Below are 12,500 nucleotides of genomic sequence, written 5' to 3' on the forward strand. Positions count from 1 at the left end.
CACCACACCACACCACACCACACCACACCACAGCAGAAAGAGGGTAAATATAGATGTGGAAGGCATCAGTTATTAATGAGATCGCTGAAGTTTATATCACACACACACACACACACACACACACACACACACACACACACACACACACACACACACACACACACACACACACACCGCTCACTGGTGCAGTGGTAACGTTCTCGCTTGCCATCTGGTAGACGGGAGTTCGCGCCTCGCTCAGGTTGCGAAAAGTTTCACTGACGAAGTGGGTGGTTACTGTCCCCCTTGAGCAAGGGGACGGGTGTGTGCGTGTGTGAAGGTCACAGCCTTGCCCTTAGATCGGACTATATGAGCTCTCAGCTCCCTTCCGGGAGGGTAAAAGCTGACGATCACGACCATCAAGTGATCCTGACCGACCCGGTGAATTACACACACACCGCAGAAACTTTTATTTTGCAATTTCTCATTCCTGTTTTGACTCACCAATTTCAAAAGAGATAGATAGATAGATAGATAGATAGACAGATAGACAGACAGATAGATAGATAAAGTGTTTCAATGTATCTCCCATTTTCTTCACAGACGCGCGTCGTTTTCGAAGACTCTGGCGTAATAGCAGGGGAGACGCAAGAAAGAGTCGACTGGCACAATTACACTTTCGAGGAACTGGAGAGGCAGAGGACGGGCCCAGGGGAGCAAGGCCGCCCTCACTACCTGGAGAAGGGGCTGGAGGAGAAGAGGGAGGAGCTGTTTCAGACCAATGGATTCAACGCCCTACTCAGTGACGATATAGCTTTGGATAGAGCGTTGGAAGACATAAGGCACCCGAAGTAAGTTGTAGATAGATAGATAGATAGACAGACAGATAGATAGATAGGCAGACGGATAGATAGATAGACAGACAGATAGACAGACAAACAGATAGAGAGGGAGAGAGAGGGGAAAGAGAGAGGAAGTAATATATAAAGGAAAAGGAAGTAGAAATGAACGAAGGAAGGAAGAATATAAGAGATTCGTTTTTATTCAGAAATTCAGGAATAATTCACAAGAGAATAAATGTTAAGTATCACTCCCAGCATACGTGTCCATAGTGTGGTTTCTTCGTTGTGTGCACAGCAGGTGTGTTGTGTGTACAGGTGTTTTCATGTACAGGTGCATTAGACGTCATCTGCCACCGTGTACACAGGTCAACACACACACACACACACACACACACACACACACACACACACCTGCTTGAATAACAGTTATGTCATATACTTCTGTTCCACCATAGTCTCTCTCTCTCTCTCTCTCTCTCTCTCTCTCTCTCATCATCATCATCATCATCATCATTATTATTATTATTATTATTATTATTATGATGATGATGATGATGATGACGACAATGATGATGGTGATAATGAAGATGATAATAATGACGACTGATGATCATGATAATAATAATAATAATGATGTCTACTGTTCTATCACAATAACATTACCACAATCTTTTTATTTTTTATTTTTTTCCAGATGCAAAACTCGTCTCTATTCAGCCCACCTTCCCACCGTCAGCGTAGTCATTCCGTTCTTCGAGGAGCATTGGACTACGCTACTGAGAACCGTTGTATCAGTAGTTAACCGATCCCCAGCCCAGGTACTGAAGGAAATAATATTGGTGGACGATGGCAGTACGATGAAAGGTGAGTGGTGGGTGGGGTAGGGCGGATGGGAGGTGCAGGGTAGGGTAGGGCCTGTGGGGTAGGGTGGAAGGGAGGTTGAGGATGGGGTAGGGCCTGGGGTAGGATGGAAGGGAGGTTAAGGATGGGGTAGGGCTTGTGGGATAGGGTGGAAGGGAGGTGCAGGGTGGGGTAGGGTGGAAGGGAGGTGCAGGGTGGGGTAGGGTGGAAGGGAGGTGCAGGGTGGGGTAGGGTGGAAGGGAGGTGCAGGGAGGGGTAGGGTGGAAGGGAGGTGAGAATTTGGTGGATATTGGTACACTGCTTTGGTCCATAACGGACGCATTAGGAAGGGCAAGTTTGAAAATGGCATATGGAGAGAATATTCATCATCTTCCCCTTCTTCCATATTCCTCTTTTCTCATTCTTTTTCTTCCACGTGCCCTTTTTCTTCCTCCAGCTTTCCTCCAGGCGCCGTTGGACGAATGGCTCAGGAAAAATGTCGCCAAGGCCAAGGTGGTTCGTCTCCCCACACGCGTTGGTCTGATCGTGGCAAGACAAGAGGGGGCCAGGGCGGCGACGGGAGACGTTGTTGTGGTGCTAGACTCTCATTGTGAAGTGATGACAAACTGGCTGCCTCCTCTACTGGGTATGTATGGCTGTTTGTTGAGCTGTGTGTCTGTCTGCGTATGTGTCTATCTGTCTGTCTATCTGTCTTTCTGTCTCTCTGTGTCAATTTCTCTCTCTCTCTCTCTCTCTCTCTCTCTCTCTCTCTCTCTCTCTATATATATATATATATATATATATATATATATATCTGTCTGTCTATCTGTCTTTCTGTCTCTGTATCAATTTCTATATCTATATCTCTCTTTCTCTCTCTCTCTCCTTCTCTCTCTCTCTCTCTCTACATCTATCTATCTATATATCTATCTATCTGTCTGTCTGTCTATCTATCTATCTATTTATTTGTCTGCATGAACACAGAGGGAGAGAGAGAGAGAGAGAGAGAGAGAGAGAGAGAGACGAATGAACATAACGAAGAAACGTATTAACATCCCATATGAACACAAACAAGTCGACGAATTTAAACCCCGTGCTTTCCAAACCCCATTCCCCTTTCCTCATTTTTCCTGACACTTTTCCTGTCTTCATTTTCCTGGCATATTTTCCTGGGCCAGACCCCATCGTGCAGGACTACAGGACAGCCGTGTGCCCCCTCATCGACGTGATTGCCCAGGACACGTTTGCCTATGCCCCGCAGGACAATGGAGGGAGGGGGGCGTTTGACTGGAGGCTGTTTTACAAGAGGTTAAAACTTAGGCCAGAAGAGGAAGCGAATCTACCGGAGCCTTTTGAGTAAGTAAATAAGCTACCTACCTACCTACCTCTCTACCTACCTACCTACCTACCTATCTATCTGTCTGTCTGTCTATCTAGTTAAATAGTTCCAGGCCAATCGTTCAAAACAAAGATGATTTTCAATATGGTCAGGAAAGAACTTGATTGCTTTATCACCTCTCCCTCTCTCTCCATGTTTCCTCCTTCCCTCTACAACTCTCAAAATTCTCTCCTTCCCTCCACATCCCTCTATTTTTCCTCCTTCCCTCCATACCTTTTGCTCTCTTCATTTTCTCTCCTTCCCCCTACATCCCTCCATATTTCCTCCATCCTTTCACATCCCTTCATATTTCCTCCTTCCCTCCACATCCCTCCACTTTCCCTCCTTCCCTCCACACCTCTTCCTCTCTCCACTTTCTCTCCTTCCCTCCACATCTCTCCATCTTCCCTCCCACCACGTATCTCTCTCCCTTTCCCCTCAGGAACCCAGTAATGAACGGTGGACTCTTCGCCGTCAGTCGCAAGTTCTTCTGGGAACTGGGGGGCTACGACCCCGGCCTGGCCATATGGGGGGGCGAGCAGTACGATCTATCATTTAAGGTAACTATCTATCCATCTATCTATCTATCTATCTATCTATATCTATCTATCTATCTATCTACAGCCACATGCCATAATCCCATAATGAGTGACCGTATGTCTTTGAGTTAGTTGTTTTATTTGGAGGGGCACTAACCCTCTGCCAACCCACTTGTTGACATGTAGAGAACACGTATGGATTGATATGGTTACCACCCAGCGTTGTACATGGTGGCTATTTAAGGTAACAATCACTTTTATTATTTACCTTATTTGCCTTTCTTGAATTTTGCTATAGCCAATGCAATACGATTTTTGTCCAAGCTTTACTTTCCTCGTCTGTCTTTATTTCCTTCTGCCTACGACCTCCAGGCTTTTAAACGCAGTGTGTCCAGGCATCTCGAAATGAATGGATCTTGAATCTGGCTTTTTCCTTCTAACTGTTTCTCTCTCTCTCTCTCTCTCTCTCTCTCTCTCTCTTTATTTATTTATAAGAAGGAAGAATTTTGCAGGCTTGTAGCTCTTGCTTCATTCATCTTTGCCTCAAAAAAATCAACTGATATTTTTGAGTTCACAGTTTTTTATTATTTTATTATTTATCTATTTCTGTATCCATCTATCTATCTATCCATCCATCCATCCATCCATCTATCTATCTATCTGTCAATCTATTTTTTTTTTCTTTTTTAATAGATTTGGCAGTGTGGTGGTCGCCTGCTGGACGCCCCTTGCTCCCGGGTTGGTCACATCTTCAGACACGGAGCAAAAAATCGCCCATCAGTTAAAGGAGATTTTCTTAGTACGGTAAGTTTCCAAACACCTTTTCCTTAGCGATTTATTTTTGGATGAGAGAGAGAGAGAGGGAGGTAATTGTTATCACTTTGTACGTGACTTATGCAGAGTATGGCTTTGTTGGAAGGATTTAAGTAACAGAAGATAACAGTAAGGAGCAATAAATCACTTAGGAAGAGGTGTTTGGAGTTTAATAAATCACTCAGGAAAAGGTGTTAGGGAGCTTAATAAATCGCTCAGGAAAAGATGTTAGGGAGCTTGATAAGTCGCTCAGGGGAGGTTGTTAGGGAGCTTGATAAATCGCTCAGGAAAAGGTGTTAAGGAGCTTAATAAATCGCTCAGGAAAAGGTGTCAGGGAGCTTAATAAATCACTCAGGAAAAGGTGTCAAGGAGCTTAATAAATCGCTCAGGGGAAGGTGTTAGGGAGCTTGATAAATCGCTCAGGGGAAGGTGTGAGGGAGCTTGATAAATAGCTCAGGGGAAGGTGTCAGGGAGCTTAATAAATCACTCAGGAAAAGGCGTTAGGGAGCTTAATAAATCGCTCAGGAAAAGGTATTTGGGAACTTAATAAATCGCTCAGGAGAAGGTGTTGGGGAGCTTAATAAATCGCTCAGGAAAAGGTGTCAGGGAACTTAATAAATGGACGGGAATACAGATTTGACTCCAGCAATGAGAGAAGCTATAATATTGGATCGATACTAGGATATGATGCTAATCACGAAGAAGTGCAGTGGAGAGAATGCAGAACCAAAGCATTCCCTTTTTCTTCCCATAAGCTACATGAACTAAGCTACCTAAGGATGAAAAACTGGGCCAAGTTCAGGTGAAAGAACTATAGTTACAAAGTAGGTTATAAGTAAACGAAATGAGTCAAAGAGAAGACTGAGGGGAGTGCTAATGTGTATTACGTGTAATGTGTAATTTTCAAAAGTACTTCAGCATCCACAGACTTCAGTAATTGCCTCTGTACAGTAATTGTTTGTACTTCACAGCATTTTTAGTACCTCTGTATTTTGGTATATCACAGTGTCTTATTGAGTTACAGTGCTGCCTTAGTCTCACCGTATTTTTTTTGCCCCTCGCAGCATGCCTCACCGTATTTCATAGCCCCTCACAGTAGTCCTTAGTCTCTCAGTATGTCTCAGTAGGAGGTGGAGGAGGAGGAGGAGGGAGCAAGATTAGAGGAGGAGAAGGGGGAAGGGCTAGAGGAGGAGGAAGAAGGGTTTAAGGAGGAGAAGGATAGGAATGGAGATGACGACGACGATGATTATGATGACGATGATGGTTATGTTGGGAGACTAAAATAAAACAGATCACAGTGCCTCACAATACATTCCATCCACAGAACTACAAGCGTGTGGCAGTGGTGTGGATGGACGAGTATGCCGAAGCACTTTATCGCCGAAACAGGCATCTCAGAGACGTTGATCCTGGCGACGTTTCTAGAGAGTTGGAGGTAAGACTGAAATCTATTAGTTTTATTTATGAGGGACGCCTTCATGTGGTAGCACTGATATAACCAGATGGGTCCACTGCCTGGTTATATACATGCCCTTCAGTTCCCTTCCCTCCCCCCGAAAGAAGATAGGGGAGTGAATGCCAACTTTAAGCCTGCAGTTCATTGGAATCACGTTCAATTGAATCTAGGGGAGTATTAACAGTCCTAGTAATAAAGAGGTTAGGAAGAGTAAAGTTATCCTCTCCGGTTCATGGACGTATATTCTTGCTATCACAGAAGCTTGTAGCTTGTGTGAAAAATTGGTGAAAAGGTTGTGGTGTAAAAAGACAAAGATTTTAACTTTTCACCACCCATGCTGTGCCAGGTCTAGTGATTTCTTTCCCATTTTTTTTTTCTTCACTAGCCTAATTTTGGTTGGAAGACGGTAACTGAACCTTGATATTGTCTTTATTAATTTCTACACTGATAGTTGCTTTATTGAGTAGACACTAATCCATTTACCCTTTTCAGATCCGCGAGAGGCTGAAGTGCAAGGGCTTCAAGTGGTTCCTGGAAGAGGTGGCGCCTGATCTTGCGAAAAACTACCCGCCCTACGAACCACCAGACTACGCTAATGGCACGGTACGCTATCTTAGCTGTATAAACCCTACTCTGCCTCAGTACCAGTAATTCAGCTCCCGAGACACAACCTTCCCAGCCTCAGCACAAACCGCTACTATAATATCCACTGGCGTCACCAAAATGCCGCTTTTGTTGTGGCACATGGCGTATTTGAACGTGAACCCAGTGGACTTTGGTTTCTCCCTCCAACTTACACTCCCCTCATATTTTCTCTCCACTCCATCCCTCCACCTCATCCTTGGTCTTCCCCTTCAGCTCACACTTCCCTCATGTACAGATATCTCTCCACTCCATCTCTCCACCTCATCCTTGGTCTCTCCCTCCAAATCACACTCCCTTCATATTATCTCTCCACGCCATCCCTCCACCTCATCCTTGGTCTCTCTCCCTCCAATTACACTCCTTTCTTATATCTCTTCACTGCATCCCTCCACCTCATCCTTGGTCTTCCCCTCCCCATCTTTACTTTGCTCATTCTTCTGTGGTTTATTTCAGATCCAAAGTGTGGCAGAGATGAGTCTGTGTCTTGACAATGGTGGCAGAGAGTACGGTGATATCATTATGTATCCTTGTCATGGCGGTGGCACTCAGGTAGGGATCTGTTACTGTTTGTCTGCTACTGTGCGTGCGTGCGTGTGCGTGCGTGCGTGCGTGCGTGTGCGTGCGTGCGTGCGTGCGTGCGTGCGTGTGTGTGTGTGTGTGTGTGTGTGTGTGTGTGTGTGTGTGTGTGTGTGTGTGTGTTTTATTTCAATGTGGCAGTATTCTTTAGCCCATTATACTACTCCTGCTCTTACTACTACTACTACTACTACTACTATTACTACTACTAACACGTATCCTACTTCTCATATAGCACTTTTCTCAAGGATGGTGATGATAAAAATAAGTGAATATTGGATGATGATGATGATGATGATGATGACAACGATGATGATGATGATGATGATGATGATGATGGTACTAAATCCCATCTTCCTCTTCTTCCAGTACTTCTCACTGTGTTATCGCAAGATCATACGCATCGACAGCGAACAGTTCTGCTGGGTGGTTCCAAGTGACATAGGTCGACCTGTCTACACATCGAATTGCCAAAACACACACCACAATCCCTCTCAGACATGGCGGTATGACCCTGTGAGTATATTCGTGTTTTTTACCTCCTCAAGCTTCTGTTATAAGTAGGACGCTCTCACCATCCACTCATTCGTTGTAGTGCAGCATTTTGGTGACTATGCTGACTGATAAATGATTTCTTTCAACCCAGGAAACCGTTTTACTGTGCAGGGTGGTAACCATATCATCAGATCTGCAGCACAAGTTAATATATCGCTGGAGACGGGATTATGTTGCTAGTTATTCATCATTTTTCATTCATTTTCCTATTCTCCTTACATCTCTCATATTTTTTCTTCATTTTTCTCTTCTTTCTACATTACTCATCATTCTTCCTTCATCTCTCAATTCTTTCTCTCCCAGTGCTCATCATCCCCTTCATTTCCCGCTCTAGGATACACAACAGATCCAGTCCGAGGCGAAGCTGTGGTGCGTCGAGGCTGTGGTGAAGTCACACACGCTTCGGATGGCCCAGTGCGATGCAGGCAAGGTCGAGCAAAAGTGGATCTTCAAAAACGTCAACCGGAAGCTTATAGAGGAGCAGTTCCCGCCATTTCCACAGGCTAAACAGATATTATAGTGTTTATTTACTATTTTTACTTATTACTAACCTCCTGTGTTGCACTGAAAACTTAAAATGATGTTCCAAATTCTGGCTAAGTTCAGCAAATGTGAATCTTCAAAAACGTCAACACGAAGGTTACCGGAGAGCAGTTTCCGCGATTTCCAAAGCCTAGTAAGTTCTGTAGTTAATATTTATTATTATTATTATTTATTATTATTATTTATTATTTCTTTAGACAAATGTGATATATTTTTAAAGTAAGGGATATTGGGCATCTGAAATTATATGCAAACAGCTGTGTCCTGAATTCGGCTCTGGGTTATTTTGTTTTTAATTTTTCTTGGAGGGAACAATCCTGAATTTGACTCCCTGTTTCTTTGTCTTTATTTTTTCTTGGAGGGAACGACCTTTGTATGTTTTAGATTTACATACACATTTTATCAGTTTACCTTTATTCTTTTTCAACAGTTTTCGATACAACACAACGTCCATTTGGTTCTTGCTCACACGTCCGTCCAGTTGTAAATACTTGGGGAGCAAATGTGTGCCATGAATATACGCTTGAATTTTGTATCTAGGGTGGTCCATATCTTGCACAACTCGTTTCTCGTGTTGCGGGAACGGCTCAGTGCGCTGGTGTGGGATGCTGGACATATTAGGTGCCTTGGGGATTATTTAAACTATGCAGTCACTAGGCTTATAAAAACAGACCCCATGAATCATATGAAGGGTTACGGAGGCAAAGGATATGCAGGATAGACTGTCGAACCGGCAACACACAATAGACTATGGTAACACTGACAGCCGTACCCGCAACACACGAGAATTCCTATCCATTATACATATACCGCACCCTCTATAATGTATTAAGGTATTTTTGAAAAGAACGAGTGATATAGAGAAGTATAGATTAGCATTTTTCAAACCCCATTAATTCAGTGACTATTTTCTATCATTCTTTCTTTACCTCCAGACGATTTTATTCAGTTCGGGAGAGACTTTCAGATCTGGAGGGGTTAAATACTGCCATCAGGGGGGGAGAGCGAGGGGGAGGCCAAAGATGAGATGGAGGGATGGAGTGGAGAGGTATATGATAGAGAGGAGTGTGAGCTAGGAGCAGGGCAATGAAATGGCGGGGGAAAGGGCGACATGAAGGTGATTTGTTTGTGGCCACCCCGTACGGAATTAAATAAGCCCTTCAGCACGACAGGCCTTTCTGATGCTGAATGAAATCGTCTGAAAGGAAGAAAATGGCCAGTGAATTGTTCTTTGTATATGTGTAATTCTCAGCTTTATTATTATTATTATTATTATTATTATTATTTTTTATTATTATTACTCCACTTCTTTTCTTTCTTTCTTTCTATCTTGTTTTATTTATTCCTTCCTTTCTTTCTGTCCGTCTTTTTTTCTTCCTCTCTCTCTCTCTCTCTCTCTCTCTCTCTCTCTCTCTCTGTTTGATATGAATGTAAGACCTTGTTCCTTTGATAATAAAATGTTGGAATTATTAGTAGTGTTTTCTGGGCTAATATTTTGAAATCTTATTGCTGTTTCCTAACCCTTAATTTTCCCATCATCATCATCATCATCATCATCATTATTATTATTATTATTATTATTATTATTATTATTATTATTATTATTATCATCAGTCATCCATCATTATTATCATCATTATTATCATCATCATCATCATCATCCAGACCTCTTTTCCCACCTAAGGATGGGGTGAGGCAGGTCTACGAGGCAATAAGAAAAGACTGTAATAGTAGTAGTAGTAGCAGTAGTAATAGTAGTAGTAGTAGTAGTAGTAGCAGTAGTAGTAGTAGTAGTAGTAGTTTTAACCCCAGGCTCATCTGAACGTGAACCCAGTGGACTGCAGGCTGAAGTTGCCCTCCTCCTGCAGTCCACTATCCTGCTTTTGGTGACTACTGGAAAAAAAATATAGTCTGTTTCTGATAACTTTATTTGTAGTGACTTATTATTATCATTATCATTATTATTATTATTATCATTATCATTATTATTATTATTATTATTATTATTATCATTATTATTATTATTATTATTATTATTATTATTATTTTTATTTTTATTATTATTATTATTATTATTATTATTATCTCAATACTTAATAGCTCATTATATATTTTTTAGGCATATCAGTAGAATGCTTACTCTCTCTCTCTCTCTCTCTCTTCATCTATCTATCTATTCATCTATATGTGTGTATGTTTGTGTGTGTTTGTGTGTGTGTGTGTGTAACTTTCCTTCAATAGATCCTGTCTCTAATTTATTGCACCAACTGTAGCGTTAGTAGATTACAGTGTCTTCCTGTCTGTCTGTAAGTTCTGATATATGTGTAAGTAGCCTGTGTGGTAGGTACTAACGTAAGTAGGCCAGACACGTAGCTTCCCAGACACTAATCAACCCCTTCCGGTCAAGGACGCATTAATTTTTCTATTCTGACGTAAGCTAGATGGATTTGCTCAGCTTAGAAGTGAAGAGTTAGTAGTAGTTACTGTAGTAGTAGCAATAGTAGTAATAGTAGTAGTGGTAGTGGTGGTGGTGGTGGTGGTAATAGTAGTTGTAGTAGTAGTAGTGGTAGTAGTAGTAATAATGGCAGTAGTAGTAATAGTAACAGTATAGTCTACTTGCTTGACCTGTGCACCTGAGATGTATGGTGCAGGTAGGGTGTGTATGATTCGTGGCTGCTGATTGGCCGCCGATGATGTTATTGAAGGAAATACAGGCATGTATTGCAGTGCAACATGCGGACGTGGGTGTACCCCGTGGGCAGATATTAAAGTGCAACATGCGGACGTAGGTGTACACCGTGGGTAGATAATTTGCTTCAGACGTCACTCATCGTTTCATAAAACTTTATAATCAACTTTAATTTTCTTCGACAACGGTAAACTTTTAAAGCTAATTTTGACCTCTGTAGCTTCGGAAATTACTCCATATTTAAACTGGCTTCTTATATTGCAGACAATTTAAAAACATAAATATATGTGTTAAAATAAGTATAGCTGTAGATTTACATGACCAGCAGCCGCGACTCCAACACACCCTACTCGCCCTACACATCTCAACTACACAGGTCAATCAAACATGGTATAGAAATTGTCGTTGTTGTTGGTGTAACCCCAGGCTTATCTGTACGTGAACCCGGTGGACTGCAGGCTTAAGTTCCCCCTCTTCTCCAGTCCACTTTTATGGAGATGAGAAGACAGAGGATAATCTAGCCCTTCACGTATAAAAAGGGGTTAAATAAGTCGCTTGTTGTAAAGAGATAAGGCTGATGATCTCGCAATGAAAAGGTTAAGTTAGTCATTTGGCTTTTTCTCTCTCCCTCGTGCTGCTAGAGATCGAGCAGGAGGTAACAGGGCTCGATCTCACGGCTTCTGAATCACAGTCAGCTAAAAGGACCTTCGTCTCGCCCACAGTGTTTGTCTCTCCTGGAAAAGAAAAGGTAAAGTGATCAGTATTTTACTCTCTCTCTCTCTCTCTCTCTCTCTCTCTTTTATAAACACACACACACACACACACACACACACACACACACACACACACCGCTCCCTGGTGCAGTGGTAACGCTTTCGCTTGCCATCTGGTAGACGGGAGTTCGCGCCTCGATCAGGTTGCGAAAAGTTTCACTGACGAAGTGGGCGGTTACTGTCCCCCATGAGCAAGGGGACGGGTGTGTGGGTGTGTGCAGGTCACAGCCTTGCCCTTAGATCGGACTATATGAGCTCTCAGCTCCCTTCCGGGAGGGTAAAAGCTGACGATCACGACCATCAAGTGATCCTGACCGACCCGGTGAATTACACACACACACACGTAAAGGAGAGAAGAGAAGGAGACAAACGAGAGAGAGGGAGGGAAGGAGGGAAAGAAGGGAGGGGGAAGAAGGAGAGAAGGAAGCACTAGCAATAAAGGAGGAAGGGAGGGAGAGAGAGGGAAGAAAGGAAGCGAGAGGGAGGGGAGGAAGGAAGGAGGGAAAGAATGAACGAAGGAAGGAAGAGAGGCAAGAGAGAAGGAGGGAAGGAAGGGAGGGAAGGAAGGAAGGAAAGGAAAAGAGGGAAGGAAGGAAAAAAGGAAAGGAAAAAGGAAAGAAGGAAGGATAGGAAAGGAAGGGAAAAGAACGGAAAGGAAATGAAGGAAGGAAGGATGCGACAGGGGTAAACCGTGATGCATAACATACCGGAAGGAAAGTGGATGAGGCAGGGTGATGTGTAGTAGTGATGGTAGCTGCGTCTCCTTGGTTACTATCAAAACTAAGATGGCGCTGTAATGCCTGCTTCTCTGATAGCACCCTGAAGGAAGAAGAAGGTAAATTACAGGAACGCCTATTAACCACACGAGGTCC

General features: G+C 43.0%; 1 protein-coding gene across 1 annotated transcript in view; it reads left to right on the forward strand.

Annotated features, from left to right (window-relative positions):
* LOC145398083 (N-acetylgalactosaminyltransferase 6-like) overlaps nucleotides 1-8,160 on the forward strand; it is a 12,784-nt gene extending 4,624 nt beyond the window's left edge. Inside the window, exons 2-12 of the mRNA XM_080271037.1 lie at nucleotides 583-830; nucleotides 1,516-1,685; nucleotides 2,119-2,307; nucleotides 2,840-3,017; nucleotides 3,482-3,599; nucleotides 4,272-4,382; nucleotides 5,716-5,826; nucleotides 6,340-6,450; nucleotides 6,946-7,041; nucleotides 7,438-7,584; nucleotides 7,958-8,160. Of these exons, the coding sequence (XP_080127163.1) occupies nucleotides 583-830; nucleotides 1,516-1,685; nucleotides 2,119-2,307; nucleotides 2,840-3,017; nucleotides 3,482-3,599; nucleotides 4,272-4,382; nucleotides 5,716-5,826; nucleotides 6,340-6,450; nucleotides 6,946-7,041; nucleotides 7,438-7,584; nucleotides 7,958-8,143 (1,665 nt within the window). The 3' untranslated portion in view covers nucleotides 8,144-8,160. The remainder of the gene's footprint in view (nucleotides 1-582; nucleotides 831-1,515; nucleotides 1,686-2,118; nucleotides 2,308-2,839; nucleotides 3,018-3,481; nucleotides 3,600-4,271; nucleotides 4,383-5,715; nucleotides 5,827-6,339; nucleotides 6,451-6,945; nucleotides 7,042-7,437; nucleotides 7,585-7,957) is intronic.
* Nucleotides 8,161-12,500: the final 4,340 nt, after the last annotated feature.

The sequence above is a fragment of the Coenobita brevimanus genome, chromosome 44, assembly GCF_032717465.1.
Source record: "Coenobita brevimanus isolate Jiangsu-jjx chromosome 44, ASM3271746v2, whole genome shotgun sequence".
NCBI classification, from domain to species: domain Eukaryota; kingdom Metazoa; phylum Arthropoda; class Malacostraca; order Decapoda; family Coenobitidae; genus Coenobita; species Coenobita brevimanus.